This window comes from Sphaerodactylus townsendi, linkage group LG03 (assembly GCF_021028975.2).
Source record: "Sphaerodactylus townsendi isolate TG3544 linkage group LG03, MPM_Stown_v2.3, whole genome shotgun sequence".
NCBI classification, from domain to species: Eukaryota; Metazoa; Chordata; class Lepidosauria; order Squamata; family Sphaerodactylidae; genus Sphaerodactylus; species Sphaerodactylus townsendi.
The window spans coordinates 12,730,746-12,757,985 of NC_059427.1; the positions used below are offsets into that span (position 1 = coordinate 12,730,746).

Genomic DNA, 27,240 nt, shown 5'->3' on the forward strand with positions numbered 1-27,240 from the left:
ATGTGGACCCCGAGTCACTGAGTAACACTGGAGTAGATTTACTCACCTTGACAGACCAAGGGTCTGATTCCTTATAAGATAGCGTCATGTGTATATGTGCGTAACTTCCATCAGGGAGCACAGACAGACTACACGTCCATTGGTTTAGAAACCTTTTCTTTAAAAAAAATCATGGTGAATAAGTGTATTAATGGCCATGAATTAGGGCTGGAGGAGCCAGGTGGAGCTTAGAGATCTCCCAGAATTACAACTTGTTTCCAAACAACTTGTCAGTTCCCCTAGAGAAAAATGGCTGCTTTGGAGGGTGGACTTTATAGCATCACATCCCACTGAGGTCCCTCTCCTCCTCATATCTCATCGTCCCCTGACTCCCCTACCTCAAATCTCCAGGAATTTCCAACCCAAAGTTGGCAATCCTACCTAAGTGCCAAATGGAACTTCCAAATGCAGAAGCAGTGTACCTGTGAATACCAAATGCTAGGAACAAACAGGAAGGGTGGCAACTTCAGTCATACCCAGAGCCCTTTGTCCAGTCAGACTAGACAACACTGGGGAAAATCAAACACTTATCTGTTCTGTTACAAGGCAACTTTGTACACTCAGAGGAAAGGAAATGATTAATAGATCACCTAATTAGCTGGTCAATTTGTTGGTTTCATTTCTGGTGAGAAACTGGGTATTTCCCCCTCAGGCGGGTGATACAAGCGTCTAACTGGTGTGGGGAAAACCATTCCTCATCGTTCCCTTTTTCTGCAAGAGATAGCCAGGATGTTAGAACCATCAGCATCTTGGGTATCCTTGTCCCTTTTATGGGAATGTGGTAGCTATTTCCAAGTCTTCCCGGCTGCCAGCAGCTCCCCAGAGTTTTGATTACACAAACTCTTCTATCTTAGCTACAGAGGAAAGGGGGATTTGAGGGAAGGGGGTGGCAGTGGGTAGAATTAAGCACATATCCCAATTCTCTGCCCACATTAGGGCACATTTATACAAGAGCCATTATGATGTAACGGTCATTAGAATATTGGACAAGGATAAGGGAGATTCAGATTCAAATCCTGCCCCCAGTATGCCACTGGCTGAGGGACTTTGGGCCACTCCCCCACTGTCAACCTTATTTACTGCACAGGGCTGTGTGTGAATAAACATGCAGAGGAAAAAGCCAGAACCACTTTCACCCTGTGCCCTGTGGAGGAAGGGCAGGATGAGAATTAACTCGCTAGATGGATACAAACCCAGAAACAAGTATAAAAGCTTTTCCTCTTCATAATGTAGTTAGAAATTCTCTGCCCCAACTTGTGCTCCCTTTCACAAACTTCAGTGGAAAGTTGATGCTTCACTTAAATACCTCTCTAGCATTTCCTGTACTGGTGTGGTTAGCGTGTCTGACTAAAGTAGGATTGTTACAGGTTCAAATTTCTGTTTTGGGCGACACGCCAGCATACGCCAACACCTGACAACAACTATTCTCTCTTTTTGTGTTTGAGTCACTTTTGTGATTATTCCGTGTTTCTTTATATAATACATATCGCCACACATGATTGTATTGTATTTTTAAAAATAAATTAATATGTAAAGAATTTTTGCTGTTTGGTTTTGGGGGGGTGGGGCGGTGAAGAAGAACTACACTGCTGAACTACACTTACTGTAAACAAAATTTCTTCCTGCGCAGCTGGTACCTTTCTGTCTGTAACACACCCTTTATTGCAAGTCCTATCCTCTGCTGCTAACAGGAACAGCTCCCCATCCTCCTCGAAGTTACAGCCGTTCAAATACTTGGAGAGCAATCATGCCCCCCCAAACCTCCTCTTTTCTAGACAGAACATTCCCAAGCCCCACAGCCTTTCCTCAAAGAGCTTGGTCTCCAAAGGAACAGTATTTTATTTTGCACAGCCAATCACATCTTCAATGGCCAATCAGAAGTTGCACTGAACAACATCCCCACCTGGCCCCCCCATCACTTTGTGAAAACACTTGGTGAGTGCTATGTAAGGTGTCAGTGGACACCATGTTGAGGAGCCCTTCTCAATCATTTCTCCTGTTGGCTGTGAGGCCCAACTCTCAAAGAGTGATTGTGGGCAACGAATCTAACACCTTGAAGTTTCACTAATATAAAATCTAGTATGCCAAAGGGTGGCAAGTAGGGAGAGGAATGTGTTACTACCCCACCCTGGATTTATTTAATCATTGGGTGACTTTGGGCTAGCTACCTCCTTCTACCCTAACCCTACCACACAGGATTGTTGTGAGGATAACATGGGCAAGGGATGAGCATTTACAGCAACCCTGAGATCCTTTGGAAGGAGGGTGGGAGAAACTGTGACAAACCATATTTTAATATTCCACAACAATATTCCCAGTTACCCTGACCTGGATAGCCCAAGTTAGTCTGATCCTGTCAGATCTCAGAAGCTAAGCAAGTCAGCCCTGGTAAATATTTGGATGGGAGATCTCCAAGAAATACCAGGATTGTGACACAGAGGAGGCCAATGGCAAAGCACCGCTGAACATCTCTTGCCTTGAAAACAACGCCGGAGCTGCCATAAGTCAGGTGTGACTTGATGGCAAAGAGAGAGCTAAATTGATCTGCATTTTTTCCATCTTAACCTACAAGGAGCAGTCATCCATCTCTCAGTAGATTTGCAGCTCAAATTAAAAAAAAACATTTCCCACCACACTTCTGGCTGTTTTTCTCCCATTGTTTGTTGCCACTCAGTGACACCAGTGAAACTCAACGAAGTTTATTCCACAACCCTAAAGTAAAATACAGCCAATGAACCATCAAACTCAGATAACAAAAGACAAAACTAAAATTAACATGATCAAGTGCACACTACTATTCCCTTGACCTAGGCAAGGGAAGACCCACATGGCATGAAGAGGGAACGCCGTGACCATCTTCATCTTTAGAATTCAGTCTGGTAATTTTGGCCTGTAGATACCAACCTTCAGATCCAAGGGTGATTGGGGTCACATGCTCACCAAGAGGTGCCCAGTGTAACACAGACACTCCAGGTTGAGGGACGCAAATATGGAGGCCCAGTGTGTACTATTTCCATCCCTTTCTTGAGGGAGAAACATATGAGGCTGCCTGAAACACAGTCACAGACTCGTTTTATGTTAGGACTGTCTGCAAGGGCTGGTCTCAGGCTGAAAATGGTATTTTCCAGTGCCAAGGGTTGAATCTGTGATCTTCTGCACATGAAGGGAGGGACCTATGTCTAAGTTACAGTGTCTCCCAAAACAAAACACAAAGCTTGTTCCTCTGACCAGCAGTGGTTCTCCATGTTCATTATCAACACCTGTTAGGGTTTGAACCAGGGACCCTCTGTTCATGAGGCAGGGGCTCCATCAGAGGAGTCCGCCTTTGGTCCCTATCATTCTGTGCAGTCTACTCTGCTTTCCAGGGAGAAGAAGGGCCAATATGACCAGGCAGTTAGACTATCCAATTAGGAAAGGAGATGTAGTGGGTCAAATCCCCACTCTGCCATGGAAGCTTGCTGGATGACCTTGAGCTAATCTCTCTCAACCTGACCTGACAGAATAATTGTGAGAATAAAATTGAGATGGAAGAACCATGAAGGTCACGAAGAGCTCCACAGAAAAAAAATGTGGGATAAAAACTTATCTTAGGGAAGCAGGCTTTCTCCAGTTTATTCCCACAACCATCTTGTGAGGAATGCTAAAATGAGAGTATCTGCAGGGTGTAATCTGGGCTTTCTCTGTGAAGTGCTAGTTTTTCACTGGTGGGTTTCTTTCCCACAAAAGGGTACTTGAAAAAAGTATCCGTCTTCTGCATTCTGACAGAATAGAGCCCCTTCCAACGTCTCAGGAGTCTACCACCAAATCTGGCTGCATGTATAGATGATGCTTCTGTTGTACTTTATTTTATAAGGAGGGTAGGCAGAAAATGTTCTGTAAATCACAGATGGATGACTTGTTGGTAGCTTCCAGAGGACTGTCTTGTATGGTTTTGTGTTGTAGTTCTTGATGGATGAGATAGATCTTGGCCTAACCCAGTCAGGGTTTTTTAATGTTCTTAAAATACATATTCAAGATCACTTATCAATCGCCATCTATTATTACTATTTAGATAGGACTATCAATGCTGTGTGGAGGAAGGTGGTGCCCACTGACTCCTTCCTTAGTGCCCACCAAGTCCAAGTGTTTTTAAAAAGTGTGTGGGGCCTGGTGGGGCTGATGTCCAGAGGGGCTTCTGACTGATTATTAAGGATTGGTGGTGCAGATTAAAATAATGGTGTTTCAGTGGCAGCGGACACCCCAAAATTGGTTTTAATTGCTCTCTCCTAGTAAATTTTTAAACCCTTATTTTGTCTAATCTGTGGTCAGCCCAACCTCCTGAAGCAACCATTTTGTGGTTGTGTCCAACACTTTGTGTCAAAATTCCACAGGTGGTCAGAGGCTTGAAAAGTCGGGGACATTGCTGTAGAGAAACAACGGGTCCCTGCCCTAAGATGCTTACACCCTAAAATTTGGCAAAGGAAGGGTTGTGGTGGTCTGTAGACTGAGGCAAGTGTAAATGAGAAGGACCTGTATTTCTTTGATTCCACAGGCTCAGGATCAGCTGAAAGTAAAGATTTGGGTTTGTGTGAAAGTCTTCATGGGTACAGTAGGTTTTGTAGAAGGATTTGAAATGGGGGGGAGACTGAAAGAGAGAGAGAGAGAGAGAGAGAGAGAGAGAGAGACATGAATGTCACATGGATATGTTAGGAGTTGGTTCCAAACATAATAGGCAGCAAGGGAAGAAAGGACAATCGCTTCAGGGACCAGCTGAGCTAAGGACAGCTGAAGGTCATGCAGCCAGAGAGTGAAATATCATGGGGAGGGGTGTATGAGAGTATGAGAGAAAAAAGGGGTGGGGTGGGACAGCACCATGGAACTCATTCTGGATATGACAGCATATAGTGTAATATTTAAAGAAGGGTGCTATACAGTCAAGTAAATTATTTTGGTGATGCAATCCCGAGATCTATTCTGCCTTAATTGTTAAGAAATCCTGAGTATGAAATCTCCTCTTTGTATACTGAGCATACACTAACAGGCCATGAGATTCTATGGGAAAAAAACCCCAGCCAGTCCCACAAGATGGAAGCCACCCCATCATATATTGATCAATGACCTGTTGCCAGTATGACCCCTTTGCTCAATATAACAGGTAGCCCATGACAGGTCAGGGAGAACGTGCTACTCAGTAGGAATCCTGAATGCAGGAATCTGGATCTGCATGAAATCTTGCAAGTTTGTACATTTTACAATCTACAGATCAGTAAACGTTTTATGACTCATGAGCAAACTGATGTCTAATTTGGGAAAAATAACTCATTTTTGTGAAATTCTGGGATACATGTGCTTTTTAAGAAACAGCATCACTTTTGTTCTTCTAATGAAGTCCTGTGAATAAAACATATAAGGGTCTCTGTCCCAATCCTGGTCTGTATTTTGTTCTTCCATAAAAGAGACATCTGGAGCTGTATCAGGCAGCCTCAAACTGAAGACTGTATGCCTCTGATTTATGATGAGAATTAGAATGAACACCTTTTCCAGAGCAAGCACTCAAGTGGCTGTCTCTCTTGTATGAATTCTCTTGTGCCTTCTAAGAGACGCTTTATGACCAAAGCTTTGACCACAATCAGAGCATTCGTACGGTTTCTCTCCTGTGTGCACCCTCCTATGATTGACGAGGTTCGAGTTAGTGCTGAACTTCTGTCCACAGTCTAAACACTGGTAGGGTTTCTCTCCTGTATGCACCCTTTTGTGATTGACAAGGTTGGAACTTGTGCTGAAGCTTTTCCTGCACTCACCACACTCAAACGGCTTCTCTCCTGTGTGTGTTCGCTCGTGGATGAGAAGTTTGGATCGGCTGATGAAGCTTTTCCAGCAGTACGTACATTTGTGGGATTCTTCCCCAGCTTGAGTTTTCTTTCCCATGTGCAGCCTTTCATGTTTCCTAAGATACGAGCTGGAAATGAAGCTCTTCCCACACTCGGCACATTCATATGGCTTTTCTCCTGTATGGGTCCTCCCATGAATAATGAGATCAGCTTTCTGATTGAAGCTTTTGCCACACTCTAGACATTCGTATGGCTTCTCCCCAGTGTGTGTCCGGATATGTATGACAAGCTGTGGCCTGTGAACAAAGCTTTGCCCGCACTCAGAGCATTTGTAAGGTTTCTCACCCGTGTGGACCCTTTTGTGTGTTATGAGGTTGGAACTTGAGGTGAAGCTTTTCCCACACTCTTGGCACTCATAAGGTTTCTCACCAGTATGGGTTCTTTCATGTACAATAAGGGAGGCTTTGTCACTGAAACTCCTCCCACAATCCAAGCATTTATACGGCTTCTCACCTGTGTGGACTCTCGTGTGCTTCATGAGGTTACAGTTTGTACTAAAGCACTTCCCACACTCGGAGCATTTATATGGTTTCTCACCAGTATGTGTCCTCTCGTGTATTATCATGTGTGCACTGTTGTTAGAGATTTTCCCACAATATGTGCACGTATACAATTTCTGCATTTTCTGATTCCTTGGAAAATCAAAGCTCCGCCGTAAGACTGATCCCCAATTGGGGCTGGCCCGTTTTCTTTTTGCCTTATGGCTCCCTTCCTGGAAGGTACTCTCTGGTAAGGCTTGGTCACTTTCGCCGCAAAGGAAAGCTTGCTTGGCTGTCTGGTTTTCTTGGCAGTTCTCTTGCCTCTGCTGACTTCCAGGCATCTCTTCCAGTTCACAGACCTGGAAAAATTTCCTGTTGAATCTTGCCAAGGACAGCCCACTGATGCCTACTTGTGGGTGTCTTTCAAAAGGGAAGTTCTCGTCATCTTTATATACTTGGCCATTGCCTGCTAAAAGAAATGAAGAATCACTGAGGAACACAAGAAAGGGAGATTCTCTGTGGTGATGCTAAGATGATGGCATTCTTTTCAAAAGCTTTTATGGTTTTTCCAGGCTGTCTGACTGTAGTCTGGTAGTTTTTGCTACTAACATTTCACCCACATCTATGATTGGCATTTCAAAGGTATGTCACAGTAAGATGTGTGCCATGGAGAAAAACACACTTTACCATGACATGCCTCTGCAGATGCCAGCCATAGATGCAGGTGAAACATTAGGAGCAAAAACTACCAGACCACAGAAACACAGCCCAGAAAACCCACAACAGCCAGTTGATTCTGACTGTGAAAGGCTTTAACAATACACTTTTAGGGCTTTTTAAATTGAAAGACAACTTGGAGGTACATGACAGAAGTTTATATAACTGTACAAGTTGGAAAGAAAGTGGATACAGCCATTTTTTCCTCCCTCTCACATTAGAATTCAGAAGCACCCAATGAAGTTGCTAGTCAGATGACTGAGGGCAAACAAAAGGAAATATTCCTTCATTCAAAGGAATATGTTACAGAACTTTTTGTCAAAAGACAACAAGGTCATAATGAGCTTAAAGAACTGTGAAAGTGGATTGGATCAATTCATTATTGTTAACAGAGGCTAGCCTTGATGGGTAAGAAAAAAATGTTTGTCCAAACACGGTATACTTCTGTAGAGAAACAGCAGCAGAGCCATTCTTCCAACAGTATGATCACAGAACACTTACCTAGGTGTAAACCCTACTAAATAGACTTGAGCTGGATTCTGAATAGACCTGCTTAAGACTGCACTGTAACTGATCAGCTCAGTAAACTGAGCAGCTTTAATTAAAAGCATCTTTCTCAAGAAACAAAGTTATCCAGAAAGTTTTACACAAGGGGATGGTGATCAGCAAAGCCTCCCAGAGATTCCAAGGATTGCAGCTGCTGAACAGTCTTAAGCGGATTCTGCATGGACCAAAAACAGCGGGGTGAAAACGGTGTAAAATGGTTTAAAACGGTGTAAAACTGTTCACACTGTTTTCACACCACTGTTTTTGGCCCATCTGGAATCCGTCTCTGAATTTCAGGCAGCTGGGAAAGACACAAACCCCAGGTAGGACCCACCACAGAAACCTTCCAAAATCCCTGGCTAACTTACCCAGAAAGTGGCTGTCTCTGTCACTCTCTTCCTCTGCCTCTGCAGAGAGCTGCACGTTCGTTGCCTCTGACGGATCTTGCTCAGACTTTGGGGAACTAATAGCTACATCTTCTAAAGGCCATGACATCTGAAATAGAGATGGGGATGTGATTCAAGACATAAAGAGAAGCTTGAAATGTTTAGTTCACAGGTACTGGACTATTAAAAATAATTACAGCAGTTGGAAACAATGGCAATGGATTTACCACAGACAGTGAGTAAAGTCTCGTGGCCACAGACTCCTTGCAGATGGTGGTCATACTTATCAGCAGAACATTGGAAAGTTACTTGAGTTCGTGCAGACCTCAGTGGTGTCTTTGAGGACTTCCCTTGCCATCAATGGAGACTGAACTGGGACCTTCTGCACCGAATGAAGCCGCCATAAAATGAATCAGACCATTAGTCCATCAAGGTCAGTATTGTCTACTCTGCCTGGTCCATTTAACTGGAGATGGTGGGGATTGAACCTGGAACCTTTTGTGTACCACGTAAATGTTCTATTACTGGGCCATGGTCCCTTCCTAAACAATGCTAGTCTGCTGATGAACATGGTTGATACCAAGGCAGACTGTAAATCAGTTGAACTTAACCTCTTGTACCAACTGGCACTGGCTCTTTTGTATCCCTAAAGGCGTGCATGCGGCGTGCGGCATGCAAGGCAAGGGCATGCAGGTATGCATGCGGTAATACGCTGCGTGCATGCATGTGTCTGTCAAGTCCCATGAAGTCACAGCTGACTTATGGCAACCCGAGAAAAGGGCTTTCAAGGCAAGTGAGAAACAGAGGTGGTTTGCCATTGCCTTCCTCTAGAGTCTTCCTTTGTGATCTCCCATTCAAGTTCTTACCTTGCTTAACTTCTGACAAGATCTGACTTCTGAAAAGTTCTGACAAGATTGGGCTCTACTACACCGCTCCACATTCCCACCCCTGTAGTACGAGATCCTTACTAAATGGGGATGCCAGGGATTGAGCTGGAGCATCCTCTATCTGCTCTTTTAGTTAGCTTTACGTTTCTCTACTGAAATGAACAGAGCATGTATTTACACTTCATGCATCTCAGCTGTGACTCACAAAAGTTTGTGCTGATGTAAATGAACACATGGGTCAATTATGCACCAATGTGCTCCCCGCTTCAAGCGGCCTTTTGCTTCAGGTCACATTTTTAACTATCCATCAGCACTGATATGTGATTTGGTTTAGATTTTCCATGGCGCAACTGCTCTGAAGTAACTGTGCTTTTTTAAAGGGGCAGCCTCACATTTTCCGGGTGTGTGGAAAACGGAACTTCCCAACCTCAGCCTTTCAAAAACCTTTGCAGTTTCCAAACATGTCATCTGTAAGGGGCTGCTGAGTCTTTGAGTGGTCGTCCAGACTGCTTTGCTTGGGAGCTTTCATGATCCTGACAACTTTGTGGGCACCGCCAGCCTTGCTGACAGGACAGCGGTAAGAAGAATGTATCAATGTATCACTGTATTGATATATTAACGTGATGTTCCTTTTCAAATATCTGTTATGTCACACCCTCCCGGTAAACAAGCACAATTATTCAGCTCCCCTTTTGCAAATGCACCCATGACGAACCAAGCTGGCCAGTTCTGAGCTGTGCAGATGTGCTAGTTTAGCTGCAGGCAATTTGTTTTTGACTCTTACGCTTGCCTTCCTGTGGCTTGTAACTTTAATTATATCTGTTACTGACATGCACTCCAATGCCTCTGGTGAAGTGAGCACTGACTCACACAAATTTATGCTGGAATAAATGCTGTTAGTCATTAAGGTGCCACTGGGTTTTAAAGTCAGTCTCGCTATTACTGCACATCAGAGGTGGGATCCAGCAGGTTCTCACAGTTTCCCGAGAGTAGGTTACTAATTATTTGTGTGTGCCGAGAGGGGGTTACTAATTGGGGATTTTGCCACGTGATTTTTGCCTTAGTTACGCCCCTCCTCTCAGCAGTAGCGCGCAGAACTTGAAGCAATCTAGCAGGAGGTGCACCAGCGTGCGTGGCAGCCTGCGCCTGCGTGCATTCGTTTCCCACCCAAGGACCAGCGCAGCGGCTGCGTCCTTGCCACAGCCCCACCCAGGAATGCCCCGCCCCCGGAATGCCCGGCCATGCCCCCGTCGTGCCCCACCCAGCCCCATTGGCGCTACGCCACAGTTTGTATCCCACCACCATGGGAACCTGTTACTAAAATTTTTGGATCCCACCACTGCTGCACATCCCAGGGTGGCGAGGGTGAGACATGCTTACCTTGTCTTCCAGGATGTCCACTTCCTGCAGCCGCAGCAAGAAATCCTCTGCCAGGGCTACCGCCTGGGCACAGCTCTCTGGAGCACACTTCTTGACCCAGCTCTGCATATCAGGGGGCAGGATAATGAGGAACTGCTCCAGCACCAGCAGCTCCAGAATCTGCTCCTTGGTGTGCTTCTCTGGCTTCAGCCAGTGATAGCAAAGTTCTTGGAGCTGAATGAAGACCTCTCGAGGGCCCTCGGCCTCCTGGTAGCAGAACCGGCGGAAATGTTGACGCTCCATCTCCAAGCTGATGGGCTCTTCCTCTTCCATCATCTCTTCCTTCACTTTTACAGAAGAACTAAGCTCATCACCGGCATCACAGCCATTCCCACCAAGACACGGCAGAGTCTTGGTCCTGCCCTGTTTCCTGAGCCACTGGCTTGTGTCAGCTGCTGCCTTGAAGGAGGCTGGAAATTCCCTCAGCCCTTCCCCTGACTGGGACTGGAGGAGCGGAGGGTTTTTACGCCTTGAGCGAGGGGCCTGTGTCGTCTTCACAAAATCCTGCCACTGAGAAACCCAGTATTGCTCCAGCCTCTCCTCTGGTTCCTGCTTAATCTGGTGTGGATTTGCCCCGGACAGAAACTCCCCGATGGTTTCAACTTGGATGTCATGGGAAGTTTCCTCTCCTGTCTCTAGTCTCTCCGTTTGAAAGGGTCTTTCTGCTGGGCTATGTTCCTCCATTTTTATTCCTGGCCAGCAGGAAACAAAATTCGGTATTAATCAGCACAAAGTGAAGCACATTTGAACAAAAATATCAGTCTGATGAGACAGGACACCAGTTACTTTAAGAGAGAGGACTTGCCATCAGACCTTGTTTACCACTCGATGCCAGCTTGTTTGCCACTCTGGATGCCAGCAAAGACGGCACCAACTTCCTCCGCAGGGGTGGAGACTGAAGTCAGCCCTCATTTGCCAGCTGTACTTCCAGAACAGAGGCTACAATTGCCCTGATAAAGAAGAGCCTGAGCCCAGACCTCATTTGTCACCCAGCAACGGTGGCACCAACTAACTCAGTAGGGGTGAGGCCTGGAGACAGTTCTCATTTGCCATCCTTGTGGCTGGCACAAAGGGGCCAGCTGCCTTGGCAAAGAAGAGGTTTAGAGCCCTCCAGGGATGAGTTGGTCTACAAAATTTGGATGGATGGATGGATGGATGGATGAGAGAGAGAGAGAGAGAGAGATGGATGATAATAATAATTAGGCCAGCACTCTTCTGTCACCTGTCAAAGAGGGCACTAACTTCCTCAGCAAATGGGCAGACCAAAGGATAACCCTCAGTTGCCATCCGTGGCACCAGAAGAGGAGACACAATTTCCTTGGCAAAGAAAAGCCTGAGGCCAGCCCTCATGTGCCACGCTGTTAGCAAAAAGAAAAAAGAAAAAGGGTACCAGCTCCCTCAGCCATCACTGATCACATTCAGCAACCTAACATTTAAATACAAATGTTTAAAACCCACCTGGAGACCAGCTGTTGTATATTTGGAAATGTATCCATTAATGTAGATTTATTTATTTTTTATTATTATTATTATTTTATTCGGCTTAATAAACCGCCCAACCCCCGAAGGGCTCTGGGCGGTGTACAATGAGACATAAAACATTTATTTATTTATTATTATTTATTATTGGGTTTTATATGCTGCCCTACCCCCGAAGGGCTCTGGTTGTCTATATCTTCTCAGCTCCTTCCTTCCTATAGTAAAATAATCTTAGCCTGCTTTTGAGTATTGTTTGCTAGGATTACTAGAAAGGATGTGAAATGGGTTTTTTTAAGGCTTTTTAAGTGCTACATAAATTAAATCCAATTGAACCCACCCAGACAAAGGTTCTAACTGCTGTTAGATCAGCAACCCTGCTGTCCCCAATATCTGGCAGGGCGACTCAGCCAAAAACACTCTGAAAGCTCTGTGATTCCAAGAATTTATGTTTTGGAGACTCTCTCTGACTCCAAAACCAGATTACAATTACTGTATGTTTAAGTCTTTTTCTCAGTCTGGAGTTGTTATTTAGTCATTTAAGATTCCACTTCTTGTTATGACACTATGAAGATCTGATGAATCTAGGAACTGCCTGGACAATCAAGAACAAAACCACCACGTGCAAAGACAGCAAACATCCAAATACCAATGTCTGGGCTGCAGAAATCAAGAAAGTGACTTTGGGACGAAATCTGCAGGAGTGCCATTCTGATTATCTCCTTACCTTCCTGGCAATAATTCCTCCCTCTGGCCTCCCAGAGCCCATCAGTTCCTCCTTTTCTTTTCCTTTTGCGTGGCTTTTATTATTGTTTTTCACCTTTAATTTCTGGCTCCCTCCATGCAGCACAAGGCTCGCTCCTCTCCAAAGAAACTCGTAAGGCCAATGCCCACTTCCAAGCTCACTGGGACAGGAAGGTGCATTCACTATTCATTCCCTCCCACCCTCACCCCCACCCCATTCCCAACATTTCCTGCCTCTCTGAGAACCGGGACTTGGTTGTTGGTGTAACCCTTACAGGACCAAAGAGGAGATGCTTCTGTCTGGGTCGCCCAAAGCGCCGCGGAGTGTTATTCTTTGCTGCAACCAGAGGCGCCCGCGAACCACGGGATAAAGGAAGTGAACGGACACAAAGCATTTTTCTCCCTCTCCCAAAATGCTAGATCTCAATGAGCATGAGCTTTTGAGCTACAATGCTGCCTGCACGGGGCTAGAAAATTGCTGGATATGAATCTGGATAGGCCAGTGATGGCGAAACTTTTCGAGACCCAAATTGCAACCCAAAACCCACTCGTTTATCGCAAAGTGCCAACACGGCAATTCAACCTGAATACTGAGGTTTTAGTTTAGAAAAAACGGTTGGCTCCCAGGCGTGCGTTACTCGGGAGTAAGCTTGGTGGTAGTCGGTGGCTTTGCTTTGAAGCAACCGTGCAACTCTTCCAACGGGTGAATCACGACCCTAGGAGGGTTTACTCAGAAGCAAGCCCCATTGCCAGCAACCGAGCTTACTCCCGGGAAAAGGATCGCGCTACCAACAATACTCTCTTCCTGCTACAAGAGTATCTAAGTTTGGTCGTTATTCTGGAGGACTTTCACTATTTGTAGCCAACAGCATCAAAGCAACTCCTGGGGTGGGGGGGGGGGGGGGTGGGGGGGGGGGGGGGTGGGGGGGGGGGGGGGTGGGGGGGGGGGGGGGTGGGGGGGGGGGGGGGTGGGGGGGGGGGGGGGTGGGGGGGGGGGGGGGTGGGGGGGGGGGGGGGTGGGGGGGGGGGGGGGTGGGGGGGGGGGGGGGTGGGGGGGGGGGGGGGTGGGGGGGGGGGGGGGTGGGGGGGGGGGGGGGTGGGGGGGGGGGGGGGTGGGGGGGGGGGGGGGTGGGGGGGGGGGGGGGTGGGGGGGGGGGGGGGTGGGGGGGGGGGGGGGTGGGGGGGGGGGGGGGTGGGGGGGGGGGGGGGTGGGGGGGGGGGGGGGTGGGGGGGGGGGGGGGTGGGGGGGGGGGGGGGTGGGGGGGGGGGGGGGTGGGGGGGGGGGGGGGTGGGGGGGGGGGGGGGTGGGGGGGGGGGGGGGTGGGGGGGGGGGGGGGTGGGGGGGGGGGGGGGTGGGGGGGGGGGGGGGTGGGGGGGGGGGGGGGTGGGGGGGGGGGGGGGTGGGGGGGGGGGGGGGTGGGGGGGGGGGGGGGTGGGGGGGGGGGGGGGTGGGGGGGGGGGGGGGTGGGGGGGGGGGGGGGTGGGGGGGGGGGGGGGTGGGGGGGGGGGGGGGTGGGGGGGGGGGGGGGTGGGGGGGGGGGGGGGTGGGGGGGGGGGGGGGTGGGGGGGGGGGGGGGTGGGGGGGGGGGGGGGTGGGGGGGGGGGGGGGTGGGGGGGGGGGGGGGTGGGGGGGGGGGGGGGTGGGGGGGGGGGGGGGTGGGGGGGGGGGGGGGTGGGGGGGGGGGGGGGTGGGGGGGGGGGGGGGTGGGGGGGGGGGGGGGTGGGGGGGGGGGGGGGTGGGGGGGGGGGGGGGTGGGGGGGGGGGGGGGTGGGGGGGGGGGGGGGTGGGGGGGGGGGGGGGTGGGGGGGGGGGGGGGTGGGGGGGGGGGGGGGTGGGGGGGGGGGGGGGTGGGGGGGGGGGGGGGTGGGGGGGGGGGGGGGTGGGGGGGGGGGGGGGTGGGGGGGGGGGGGGGTGGGGGGGGGGGGGGGTGGGGGGGGGGGGGGGTGGGGGGGGGGGGGGGTGGGGGGGGGGGGGGGTGGGGGGGGGGGGGGGTGGGGGGGGGGGGGGGTGGGGGGGGGGGGGGGTGGGGGGGGGGGGGGGTGGGGGGGGGGGGGGGTGGGGGGGGGGGGGGGTGGGGGGGGGGGGGGGTGGGGGGGGGGGGGGGTGGGGGGGGGGGGGGGTGGGGGGGGGGGGGGGTGGGGGGGGGGGGGGGTGGGGGGGGGGGGGGGTGGGGGGGGGGGGGGGTGGGGGGGGGGGGGGGTGGGGGGGGGGGGGGGTGGGGGGGGGGGGGGGTGGGGGGGGGGGGGGGTGGGGGGGGGGGGGGGTGGGGGGGGGGGGGGGTGGGGGGGGGGGGGGGTGGGGGGGGGGGGGGGTGGGGGGGGGGGGGGGTGGGGGGGGGGGGGGGTGGGGGGGGGGGGGGGTGGGGGGGGGGGGGGGTGGGGGGGGGGGGGGGTGGGGGGGGGGGGGGGTGGGGGGGGGGGGGGGTGGGGGGGGGGGGGGGTGGGGGGGGGGGGGGGTGGGGGGGGGGGGGGGTGGGGGGGGGGGGGGGTGGGGGGGGGGGGGGGTGGGGGGGGGGGGGGGTGGGGGGGGGGGGGGGTGGGGGGGGGGGGGGGTGGGGGGGGGGGGGGGTGGGGGGGGGGGGGGGTGGGGGGGGGGGGGGGTGGGGGGGGGGGGGGGTGGGGGGGGGGGGGGGTGGGGGGGGGGGGGGGTGGGGGGGGGGGGGGGTGGGGGGGGGGGGGGGTGGGGGGGGGGGGGGGTGGGGGGGGGGGGGGGTGGGGGGGGGGGGGGGTGGGGGGGGGGGGGGGTGGGGGGGGGGGGGGGTGGGGGGGGGGGGGGGTGGGGGGGGGGGGGGGTGGGGGGGGGGGGGGGTGGGGGGGGGGGGGGGTGGGGGGGGGGGGGGGTGGGGGGGGGGGGGGGTGGGGGGGGGGGGGGGTGGGGGGGGGGGGGGGTGGGGGGGGGGGGGGGTGGGGGGGGGGGGGGGTGGGGGGGGGGGGGGGTGGGGGGGGGGGGGGGTGGGGGGGGGGGGGGGTGGGGGGGGGGGGGGGTGGGGGGGGGGGGGGGTGGGGGGGGGGGGGGGTGGGGGGGGGGGGGGGTGGGGGGGGGGGGGGGTGGGGGGGGGGGGGGGTGGGGGGGGGGGGGGGTGGGGGGGGGGGGGGGTGGGGGGGGGGGGGGGTGGGGGGGGGGGGGGGTGGGGGGGGGGGGGGGTGGGGGGGGGGGGGGGTGGGGGGGGGGGGGGGTGGGGGGGGGGGGGGGTGGGGGGGGGGGGGGGTGGGGGGGGGGGGGGGTGGGGGGGGGGGGGGGTGGGGGGGGGGGGGGGTGGGGGGGGGGGGGGGTGGGGGGGGGGGGGGGTGGGGGGGGGGGGGGGTGGGGGGGGGGGGGGGTGGGGGGGGGGGGGGGTGGGGGGGGGGGGGGGTGGGGGGGGGGGGGGGTGGGGGGGGGGGGGGGTGGGGGGGGGGGGGGGTGGGGGGGGGGGGGGGTGGGGGGGGGGGGGGGTGGGGGGGGGGGGGGGTGGGGGGGGGGGGGGGTGGGGGGGGGGGGGGGTGGGGGGGGGGGGGGGTGGGGGGGGGGGGGGGTGGGGGGGGGGGGGGGTGGGGGGGGGGGGGGGTGGGGGGGGGGGGGGGTGGGGGGGGGGGGGGGTGGGGGGGGGGGGGGGTGGGGGGGGGGGGGGGTGGGGGGGGGGGGGGGTGGGGGGGGGGGGGGGTGGGGGGGGGGGGGGGTGGGGGGGGGGGGGGGTGGGGGGGGGGGGGGGTGGGGGGGGGGGGGGGTGGGGGGGGGGGGGGGTGGGGGGGGGGGGGGGTGGGGGGGGGGGGGGGTGGGGGGGGGGGGGGGTGGGGGGGGGGGGGGGTGGGGGGGGGGGGGGGTGGGGGGGGGGGGGGGTGGGGGGGGGGGGGGGTGGGGGGGGGGGGGGGTGGGGGGGGGGGGGGGTGGGGGGGGGGGGGGGTGGGGGGGGGGGGGGGTGGGGGGGGGGGGGGGTGGGGGGGGGGGGGGGTGGGGGGGGGGGGGGGTGGGGGGGGGGGGGGGTGGGGGGGGGGGGGGGTGGGGGGGGGGGGGGGTGGGGGGGGGGGGGGGTGGGGGGGGGGGGGGGTGGGGGGGGGGGGGGGTGGGGGGGGGGGGGGGTGGGGGGGGGGGGGGGTGGGGGGGGGGGGGGGTGGGGGGGGGGGGGGGTGGGGGGGGGGGGGGGTGGGGGGGGGGGGGGGTGGGGGGGGGGGGGGGTGGGGGGGGGGGGGGGTGGGGGGGGGGGGGGGTGGGGGGGGGGGGGGGTGGGGGGGGGGGGGGGTGGGGGGGGGGGGGGGTGGGGGGGGGGGGGGGTGGGGGGGGGGGGGGGTGGGGGGGGGGGGGGGTGGGGGGGGGGGGGGGTGGGGGGGGGGGGGGGTGGGGGGGGGGGGGGGTGGGGGGGGGGGGGGGTGGGGGGGGGGGGGGGTGGGGGGGGGGGGGGGTGGGGGGGGGGGGGGGTGGGGGGGGGGGGGGGTGGGGGGGGGGGGGGGTGGGGGGGGGGGGGGGTGGGGGGGGGGGGGGGTGGGGGGGGGGGGGGGTGGGGGGGGGGGGGGGTGGGGGGGGGGGGGGGTGGGGGGGGGGGGGGGTGGGGGGGGGGGGGGGTGGGGGGGGGGGGGGGTGGGGGGGGGGGGGGGTGGGGGGGGGGGGGGGTGGGGGGGGGGGGGGGTGGGGGGGGGGGGGGGTGGGGGGGGGGGGGGGTGGGGGGGGGGGGGGGTGGGGGGGGGGGGGGGTGGGGGGGGGGGGGGGTGGGGGGGGGGGGGGGTGGGGGGGGGGGGGGGTGGGGGGGGGGGGGGGTGGGGGGGGGGGGGGGTGGGGGGGGGGGGGGGTGGGGGGGGGGGGGGGTGGGGGGGGGGGGGGGTGGGGGGGGGGGGGGGTGGGGGGGGGGGGGGGTGGGGGGGGGGGGGGGTGGGGGGGGGGGGGGGTGGGGGGGGGGGGGGGTGGGGGGGGGGGGGGGTGGGGGGGGGGGGGGGTGGGGGGGGGGGGGGGTGGGGGGGGGGGGGGGTGGGGGGGGGGGGGGGTGGGGGGGGGGGGGGGTGGGGGGGGGGGGGGGTGGGGGGGGGGGGGGGTGGGGGGGGGGGGGGGTGGGGGGGGGGGGGGGTGGGGGGGGGGGGGGGTGGGGGGGGGGGGGGGTGGGGGGGGGGGGGGGTGGGGGGGGGGGGGGGTGGGGGGGGGGGGGGGTGGGGGGGGGGGGGGGTGGGGGGGGGGGGGGGTGGGGGGGGGGGGGGGTGGGGGGGGGGGGGGGTGGGGGGGGGGGGGGGTGGGGGGGGGGGGGGGTGGGGGGGGGGGGGGGTGGGGGGGGGGGGGGGTGGGGGGGGGGGGGGGTGGGGGGGGGGGGGGGTGGGGGGGGGGGGGGGTGGGGGGGGGGGGGGGTGGGGGGGGGGGGGGGTGGGGGGGGGGGGGGGTGGGGGGGGGGGGGGGTGGGGGGGGGGGGGGGTGGGGGGGGGGGGGGGTGGGGGGGGGGGGGGGTGGGGGGGGGGGGGGGTGGGGGGGGGGGGGGGTGGGGGGGGGGGGGGGTGGGGGGGGGGGGGGGTGGGGGGGGGGGGGGGTGGGGGGGGGGGGGGGTGGGGGGGGGGGGGGGTGGGGGGGGGGGGGGGTGGGGGGGGGGGGGGGTGGGGGGGGGGGGGGGTGGGGGGGGGGGGGGGTGGGGGGGGGGGGGGGTGGGGGGGGGGGGGGGTGGGGGGGGGGGGGGGTGGGGGGGGGGGGGGGTGGGGGGGGGGGGGGGTGGGGGGGGGGGGGGGTGGGGGGGGGGGGGGGTGGGGGGGGGGGGGGGTGGGGGGGGGGGGGGGTGGGGGGGGGGGGGGGTGGGGGGGGGGGGGGGTGGGGGGGGGGGGGGGTGGGGGGGGGGGGGGGTGGGGGGGGGGGGGGGTGGGGGGGGGGGGGGGTGGGGGGGGGGGGGGGTGGGGGGGGGGGGGGGTGGGGGGGGGGGGGGGTGGGGGGGGGGGGGGGTGGGGGGGGGGGGGGGTGGGGGGGGGGGGGGGTGGGGGGGGGGGGGGGTGGGGGGGGGGGGGGGTGGGGGGGGGGGGGGGTGGGGGGGGGGGGGGGTGGGGGGGGGGGGGGGTGGGGGGGGGGGGGGGTGGGGGGGGGGGGGGGTGGGGGGGGGGGGGGGTGGGGGGGGGGGGGGGTGGGGGGGGGGGGGGGTGGGGGGGGGGGGGGGTGGGGGGGGGGGGGGGTGGGGGGGGGGGGGGGTGGGGGGGGGGGGGGGTGGGGGGGGGGGGGGGTGGGGGGGGGGGGGGGTGGGGGGGGGGGGGGGTGGGGGGGGGGGGGGGTGGGGGGGGGGGGGGGTGGGGGGGGGGGGGGGTGGGGGGGGGGGGGGGTGGGGGGGGGGGGGGGTGGGGGGGGGGGGGGGTGGGGGGGGGGGGGGGTGGGGGGGGGGGGGGGTGGGGGGGGGGGGGGGTGGGGGGGGGGGGGGGTGGGGGGGGGGGGGGGTGGGGGGGGGGGGGGGTGGGGGGGGGGGGGGGTGGGGGGGGGGGGGGGTGGGGGGGGGGGGGGGTGGGGGGGGGGGGGGGTGGGGGGGGGGGGGGGTGGGGGGGGGGGGGGGTGGGGGGGGGGGGGGGTGGGGGGGGGGGGGGGTGGGGGGGGGGGGGGGTGGGGGGGGGGGGGGGTGGGGGGGGGGGGGGGTGGGGGGGGGGGGGGGTGGGGGGGGGGGGGGGTGGGGGGGGGGGGGGGTGGGGGGGGGGGGGGGTGGGGGGGGGGGGGGGTGGGGGGGGGGGGGGGTGGGGGGGGGGGGGGGTGGGGGGGGGGGGGGGTGGGGGGGGGGGGGGGTGGGGGGGGGGGGGGGTGGGGGGGGGGGGGGGTGGGGGGGGGGGGGGGTGGGGGGGGGGGGGGGTGGGGGGGGGGGGGGGTGGGGGGGGGGGGGGGTGGGGGGGGGGGGGGGTGGGGGGGGGGGGGGGTGGGGGGGGGGGGGGGTGGGGGGGGGGGGGGGTGGGGGGGGGGGGGGGTGGGGGGGGGGGGGGGTGGGGGGGGGGGGGGGTGGGGGGGGGGGGGGGTGGGGGGGGGGGGGGGTGGGGGGGGGGGGGGGTGGGGGGGGGGGGGGGTGGGGGGGGGGGGGGGTGGGGGGGGGGGGGGGTGGGGGGGGGGGGGGGTGGGGGGGGGGGGGGGTGGGGGGGGGGGGGGGTGGGGGGGGGGGGGGGTGGGGGGGGGGGGGGGTGGGGGGGGGGGGGGGTGGGGGGGGGGGGGGGTGGGGGGGGGGGGGGGTGGGGGGGGGGGGGGGTGGGGGGGGGGGGGGGTGGGGGGGGGGGGGGGTGGGGGGGGGGGGGGGTGGGGGGGGGGGGGGGTGGGGGGGGGGGGGGGTGGGGGGGGGGGGGGGTGGGGGGGGGGGGGGGTGGGGGGGGGGGGGGGTGGGGGGGGGGGGGGGTGGGGGGGGGGGGGGGTGGGGGGGGGGGGGGGTGGGGGGGGGGGGGGGTGGGGGGGGGGGGGGGTGGGGGGGGGGGGGGGTGGGGGGGGGGGGGGGTGGGGGGGGGGGGGGGTGGGGGGGGGGGGGGGTGGGGGGGGGGGGGGGTGGGGGGGGGGGGGGGTGGGGGGGGGGGGGGGTGGGGGGGGGGGGGGGTGGGGGGGGGGGGGGGTGGGGGGGGGGGGGGGTGGGGGGGGGGGGGGGTGGGGGGGGGGGGGGGTGGGGGGGGGGGGGGGTGGGGGGGGGGGGGGGTGGGGGGGGGGGGGGGTGGGGGGGGGGGGGGGTGGGGGGGGGGGGGGGTGGGGGGGGGGGGGGGTGGGGGGGGGGGGGGGTGGGGGGGGGGGGGGGTGGGGGGGGGGGGGGGTGGGGGGGGGGGGGGGTGGGGGGGGGGGGGGGTGGGGGGGGGGGGGGGTGGGGGGGGGGGGGGGTGGGGGGGGGGGGGGGTGGGGGGGGGGGGGGGTGGGGGGGGGGGGGGGTGGGGGGGGGGGGGGGTGGGGGGGGGGGGGGGTGGGGGGGGGGGGGGGTGGGGGGGGGGGGGGGTGGGGGGGGGGGGGGGTGGGGGGGGGGGGGGGTGGGGGGGGGGGGGGGTGGGGGGGGGGGGGGGTGGGGGGGGGGGGGGGTGGGGGGGGGGGGGGGTGGGGGGGGGGGGGGGTGGGGGGGGGGGGGGGTGGGGGGGGGGGGGGGTGGGGGGGGGGGGGGGTGGGGGGGGGGGGGGGTGGGGGGGGGGGGGGGTGGGGGGGGGGGGGGGTGGGGGGGGGGGGGGGTGGGGGGGGGGGGGGGTGGGGGGGGGGGGGGGTGGGGGGGGGGGGGGGTGGGGGGGGGGGGGGGTGGGGGGGGGGGGGGGTGGGGGGGGGGGGGGGTGGGGGGGGGGGGGGGTGGGGGGGGGGGGGGGTGGGGGGGGGGGGGGGTGGGGGGGGGGGGGGGTGGGGGGGGGGGGGGGTGGGGGGGGGGGGGGGTGGGGGGGGGGGGGGGTGGGGGGGGGGGGGGGTGGGGGGGGGGGGGGGTGGGGGGGGGGGGGGGTGGGGGGGGGGGGGGGTGGGGGGGGGGGGGGGTGGGGGGGGGGGGGGGTGGGGGGGGGGGGGGGTGGGGGGGGGGGGGGGTGGGGGGGGGGGGGGGTGGGGGGGGGGGGGGGTGGGGGGGGGGGGGGGTGGGGGGGGGGGGGGGTGGGGGGGGGGGGGGGTGGGGGGGGGGGGGGGTGGGGGGGGGGGGGGGTGGGGGGGGGGGGGGGTGGGGGGGGGGGGGGGTGGGGGGGGGGGGGGGTGGGGGGGGGGGGGGGTGGGGGGGGGGGGGGGTGGGGGGGGGGGGGGGTGGGGGGGGGGGGGGGTGGGGGGGGGGGGGGGTGGGGGGGGGGGGGGGTGGGGGGGGGGGGGGGTGGGGGGGGGGGGGGGTGGGGGGGGGGGGGGGTGGGGGGGGGGGGGGGTGGGGGGGGGGGGGGGTGGGGGGGGGGGGGGGTGGGGGGGGGGGGGGGTGGGGGGGGGGGGGGGTGGGGGGGGGGGGGGGTGGGGGGGGGGGGGGGTGGGGGGGGGGGGGGGTGGGGGGGGGGGGGGGTGGGGGGGGGGGGGGGTGGGGGGGGGGGGGGGTGGGGGGGGGGGGGGGTGGGGGGGGGGGGGGGTGGGGGGGGGGGGGGGTGGGGGGGGGGGGGGGTGGGGGGGGGGGGGGGTGGGGGGGGGGGGGGGTGGGGGGGGGGGGGGGTGGGGGGGGGGGGGGGTGGGGGGGGGGGGGGGTGGGGGGGGGGGGGGGTGGGGGGGGGGGGGGGTGGGGGGGGGGGGGGGTGGGGGGGGGGGGGGGTGGGGGGGGGGGGGGGTGGGGGGGGGGGGGGGTGGGGGGGGGGGGGGGTGGGGGGGGGGGGGGGTGGGGGGGGGGGGGGGTGGGGGGGGGGGGGGGTGGGGGGGGGGGGGGGTGGGGGGGGGGGGGGGTGGGGGGGGGGGGGGGTGGGGGGGGGGGGGGGTGGGGGGGGGGGGGGGTGGGGGGGGGGGGGGGTGGGGGGGGGGGGGGGTGGGGGGGGGGGGGGGTGGGGGGGGGGGGGGGTGGGGGGGGGGGGGGGTGGGGGGGGGGGGGGGTGGGGGGGGGGGGGGGTGGGGGGGGGGGGGGGTGGGGGGGGGGGGGGGTGGGGGGGGGGGGGGGTGGGGGGGGGGGGGGGTGGGGGGGGGGGGGGGTGGGGGGGGGGGGGGGTGGGGGGGGGGGGGGGTGGGGGGGGGGGGGGGTGGGGGGGGGGGGGGGTGGGGGGGGGGGGGGGTGGGGGGGGGGGGGGGTGGGGGGGGGGGGGGGTGGGGGGGGGGGGGGGTGGGGGGGGGGGGGGGTGGGGGGGGGGGGGGGTGGGGGGGGGGGGGGGTGGGGGGGGGGGGGGGTGGGGGGGGGGGGGGGTGGGGGGGGGGGGGGGTGGGGGGGGGGGGGGGTGGGGGGGGGGGGGGGTGGGGGGGGGGGGGGGTGGGGGGGGGGGGGGGTGGGGGGGGGGGGGGGTGGGGGGGGGGGGGGGTGGGGGGGGGGGGGGGTGGGGGGGGGGGGGGGTGGGGGGGGGGGGGGGTGGGGGGGGGGGGGGGTGGGGGGGGGGGGGGGTGGGGGGGGGGGGGGGTGGGGGGGGGGGGGGGTGGGGGGGGGGGGGGGTGGGGGGGGGGGGGGGTGGGGGGGGGGGGGGGTGGGGGGGGGGGGGGGTGGGGGGGGGGGGGGGTGGGGGGGGGGGGGGGTGGGGGGGGGGGGGGGTGGGGGGGGGGGGGGGTGGGGGGGGGGGGGGGTGGGGGGGGGGGGGGGTGGGGGGGGGGGGGGGTGGGGGGGGGGGGGGGTGGGGGGGGGGGGGGGTGGGGGGGGGGGGGGGTGGGGGGGGGGGGGGGTGGGGGGGGGGGGGGGTGGGGGGGGGGGGGGGTGGGGGGGGGGGGGGGTGGGGGGGGGGGGGGGTGGGGGGGGGGGGGGGTGGGGGGGGGGGGGGGTGGGGGGGGGGGGGGGTGGGGGGGGGGGGGGGTGGGGGGGGGGGGGGGTGGGGGGGGGGGGGGGTGGGGGGGGGGGGGGGTGGGGGGGGGGGGGGGTGGGGGGGGGGGGGGGTGGGGGGGGGGGGGGGTGGGGGGGGGGGGGGGTGGGGGGGGGGGGGGGTGGGGGGGGGGGGGGGTGGGGGGGGGGGGGGGTGGGGGGGGGGGGGGGTGGGGGGGGGGGGGGGTGGGGGGGGGGGGGGGTGGGGGGGGGGGGGGGTGGGGGGGGGGGGGGGTGGGGGGGGGGGGGGGTGGGGGGGGGGGGGGGTGGGGGGGGGGGGGGGTGGGGGGGGGGGGGGGTGGGGGGGGGGGGGGGTGGGGGGGGGGGGGGGTGGGGGGGGGGGGGGGTGGGGGGGGGGGGGGGTGGGGGGGGGGGGGGGTGGGGGGGGGGGGGGGTGGGGGGGGGGGGGGGTGGGGGGGGGGGGGGGTGGGGGGGGGGGGGGGTGGGGGGGGGGGGGGGTGGGGGGGGGGGGGGGTGGGGGGGGGGGGGGGTGGGGGGGGGGGGGGGGGGGGGGGGGGGGGGGTGGGGGGGGAGGGGGAGGGGGGGGGGGGGGGGCGGGGGGGGGGGGGGGTGGGGGTTTGGGGGGGGTGGGGGGGGGGGCATCATAACTCTCCAAACCCTGAATTCCATCATGAATTTCTTGAGACTCTATTTCCTTTAGAACCATTGGCCCAAATTTCTCATGTCTAGCAATAGCACTTTCCTTAAATGAGCACCTCTTGTCCATGTAGCCAGCTCGTAGCGCACTGGCAACGCAACTGTCAGTGATTTTCTCCCATGAATTCTTCACCCAAGTGACAACCTCTTGCAGACTAGGCTTCACAAAGTTTCCATGCGGATTTCTCTCCATTCTATTTTCAATGTAGTCATTGATTTTCATATACAAATGGTCCTTGAATGGCTTCTTTATTGCAATATCAAGAGTCTGGAGATAGGAAGTCATTCCTGCGGGAATCATTATTTGATCTATTTTTCTCTCGTGAAGGAAGTTCTTCATGTCTTTAGCGCGGTGTGTACTGGCTGAATCCCAGACTAGCAGGCCTCTTTGGCTGCCTTGCACAACGAGCGGCAGCATTAAAGCGACCCACTTCCTTATAACTGCTTGTGTGCACCAGGCTTTTTCGGTTTCAAGAATATAAATGCCCGAAACACATTCAATCTTATCCTTCTTGCCCTTAGTAATGATTAGAGGTGGGGCTTTAGTTCCATCCAGACGAATTGCCAAAATACAGGTAACACGTGCACTTTCATAACCAGTGGAGGGAATGTAGACTGAGGAGGCACCCTGGAGATCAATTATTGTTTGAGTTCCTTGGCCCATATACACTGCAGTTTCATCCATAGCAATCATGTTGGAAAGTTGGTATTCAGAAAAGTCGACGCTATCAACAAAGGACTTGAATGCAAGTGCACGCTGAATAACTTCAGCATCTCCCAGCTTAAACAGTGTTGTGGATCTTCTTAGAGACAGTTCACATCGCTGAAGGAAGCCATCCAGCCAGTGTTGTGATGCTTTGAAATCTTCTGGGGATATTTCTAATTGTGGTGCCATCGCAAGGGCAAATTCTTGAATATCAGCCCTGCACACAACCACAGCCATTGCTCTCCTGTCAGCAACCCATTCGCAGATCACGTCTTCCAACTCAGGAAATAACGGATGCCGACCTGATCCACACTTGCGCTTCTTAGCGTTTCCCTCGTACACCTGTTGACTGAGGTTATCATACTCTGCTCGCCATTTTCGGACCATTCGGATATCCAACATCTTCTCTTTGCAGAAAGCAGTGAGATTTCTGCCCAGGGAGTCCTCCACGATTCCTTTCTTGTACTCGACGGAATAGCTCTTTCTTTTTGAACTCATGTTGTCTGGGGGTCAAAATACCAGCACAGTATATTTCTTGTCCCTCTGTTTACATACAGTACAGTAGCACAGTAAATGGTGGACAGACCCTTCACTAGGAAAATCAGGCACCCCCAAAAGAATCACGCTCACTAGACCCAAAACAATTAGAGTTGACAAGTGCCGATGGTGGATGGAAATTGGGCTGTCACACACAGATCTGCGTCACTCCTTTCAAAGGCGCGTCGCTGTCAGATCCCTTGAGGTTCTAGTGTAGCGACTGGCTCCCCCTGGTGACTGGAAGCAGCCACAACGCTTGGGCTCGGGCGTGGAGTGATGCCAGCAGGACTACCTGATCTGTGTGTGAGAGCCGGACAGGGGCGTATGGCACCCAAACTGTGCCTGGGGACAAATTGCGCCTTGGCGCCCTCTCCCCCTGCTGGCTCTCTGCCCCACCCCCACAGGCCTGCAAGGGGGGTGGCTGGAAGCCAGGATGGTGCAATTTTTTAAAAAAAATTACCCACCCTGCGAAAGCAGCCAGCGCCAGCTGGGAGATTTGAAGGAGTTGCAACCGCGAGTGATGTCAAGCTTGGCCGGAAATGGAGAGGGATGGAGTGCAAATCCACAGCTAAACCTTCCAACCTCAGCCAACACCATGGCAATGTGAAGTCACCCAGCAGCTCTTACACTGTAAGTTTCACACACACCTCCCTCAAACCAACACTACGAACAACTGTTATCCTTTGAGAATATAATTGTTTTCTAAGAGCAGAGGCATTTCAGGGAGAATTCTTCCTCAAAATGATGCACAATCACTACCCCATACCCCAACTCAATCAATTACCTGACCATTTCTATAAGTGAATCCTCTGACTCTAGGGCTGATTCCGCATGGGCCAAAAACAGCGGTGTGAAAACGGTGTGAAAACAGTATAAACCCTTTTGCACCGTTTTAAACCCTTTTACACCATTTTCACACCGTTTTCACACTGCTGTTTTTGGCCCATGCGGAATCAGCCTATTTTTAATAGAACTCTTTAAACTCTTTAAACAGAGTTCATCCCCAAAGTCTTACCAAGAAAGCTATTCTGGCCGTTGGATTCCTGATTGACCTCGGTGGAAAGTTTCTCTTTGTCCAATGGATCCTGCTTCAAGTTGGAAGCACCCCCACACGCTTCTTCTGAAGGCCCCAACACCTGAAAGAAACGGGAAGGCTGAGTTCAATAGCATAATAGGACATTTATGGTACAGTCCCTAGGGAAGTGACACTCTTCCAAGCCCATTCACTTCCAGGCACTTAGGGGTGAACTGTAAGGGACCAAAGTCAAGTTTCTGGAATCTCCAACTAAAAGATCTCTGGAAGGAAGTGTTGGGAAAAGCTGCCGTCTGCTTGAAGCCCTGGAGAGCCACTACCAGTCAGAGCAGACAACACTGAACAAAAAAAGGCCAACAGTCTGATACGGTACAAAGCAAAAATCCTATCTTCCTAGGGGCTGTGGCTCAGTGAGTAGAGCACCTGCTTTGAATTCAGAAGGCTGCAGGTTCAATTATTGGCTACTGCATTTAAATAATCCCAGGAACCAGATGGGAGAGAAGACCTGTTTACTTCCTGAGAATGTCAAGAGCCACTTGGGTCTTGTTACCCAAAATTTATTTTTTATCTATTTATTATTTGAATTTATAAATAAATATTATAAAATGGTAATATATAGCCTGTGTATGCAAGTTTCAGATCACTATAAGTTTCAGATCACTATAAGAAACCAGCAGAGAAAATAATTTTCTTTTTTTAAAAAGGATTTTATTGAGAAAATAAGAAAATGGAATAAAATTAATTGCCACTCACAACCACTCAGTTACTGGGGGTAAACACACACACATACAAGGTTCCCTAGGATGTAATTTAGAGGTGAAAGACAGGTTTTGGATATATATAGAGAGAAGGGATGGGACATCAAAGATTATATTTACCAGTCTTGTAGTGGATGTCCAGGAAACAGAGACCTAATGGGCCAGCGCTAGCCCATTGACCAGGATGATCAGTGCGGATGGAACAATATTATCAAGCAGCAAGGTAGTGTGTGATAATATTGAACACCTAACTGGGGTCGGAGGTGTGCCTTTTAGGGGGAAAATGTGTCTTGGGGCAAAAACAAAATCCTTTGAACAAAGGATTTTTCCTGCCATTCCAGGTGAGGCAATTGTCTCAAGTGTGAGACTATTGACCTGATGACCGACCCATTATCTTGATGAAGTTGGACAATACACAGGTAACAACCCTTAATGGGAGTTACAAAATAGATGGTCAGGAGAAGGACGAGTCAAAGGAAGACCCTTGAGTAGGTGAGGAGATATAGACAAGAGAGAACTGGTTTGTCCAGGTGTGCTGTTGTTCATATTCAAATGCTGTTTCCTGGGTATGTGCAAGGCATGAGGTCGAGGGAAGAGGCCATTTAGGAAGTCTTGTCCAGATGGAGTTCTGAATTCAAACAGGCTGCTCCGTTCGGGCACTGTTCTGCCAGGTCAGACAAGGCAGCACTCCAGGCAGAAA

At 63.0% G+C, this 27,240-nt stretch overlaps 2 protein-coding genes across 5 annotated transcripts in view; one reads left to right on the forward strand and one right to left on the reverse strand.

Moving 5' to 3' along the window:
- Window positions 1–27,240, forward strand: part of LOC125428885 (zinc finger protein 271-like) — a 1,035,007-nt gene that overhangs the window by 923,472 nt on the left and 84,295 nt on the right. The window lies entirely within an intron of this gene.
- The window catches only part of LOC125428628 (zinc finger protein 271-like), a 52,010-nt gene continuing 27,492 nt past the window's right edge, over window positions 2,723–27,240 (reverse strand). Inside the window, exons 1-4 of one of the 4 annotated variants that reach the window (XM_048489070.1) lie at window positions 12,640–12,746; window positions 10,305–11,035; window positions 8,020–8,146; window positions 2,723–6,857 (exon numbers count right to left, since the gene is read on the reverse strand). In XM_048489070.1, coding sequence (XP_048345027.1) covers window positions 5,572–6,857; window positions 8,020–8,146; window positions 10,305–11,027 — 2,136 coding nt within the window. In that variant the 5' untranslated portion in view covers window positions 11,028–11,035; window positions 12,640–12,746 and the 3' untranslated portion in view covers window positions 2,723–5,571. Of the gene's footprint in view, window positions 6,858–8,019; window positions 8,147–10,304; window positions 11,036–12,546; window positions 12,747–27,240 lie in introns of those variants that run through there. The other 3 variants (XM_048489071.1, XM_048489069.1, XM_048489072.1) reach the window with 3 other exon arrangements.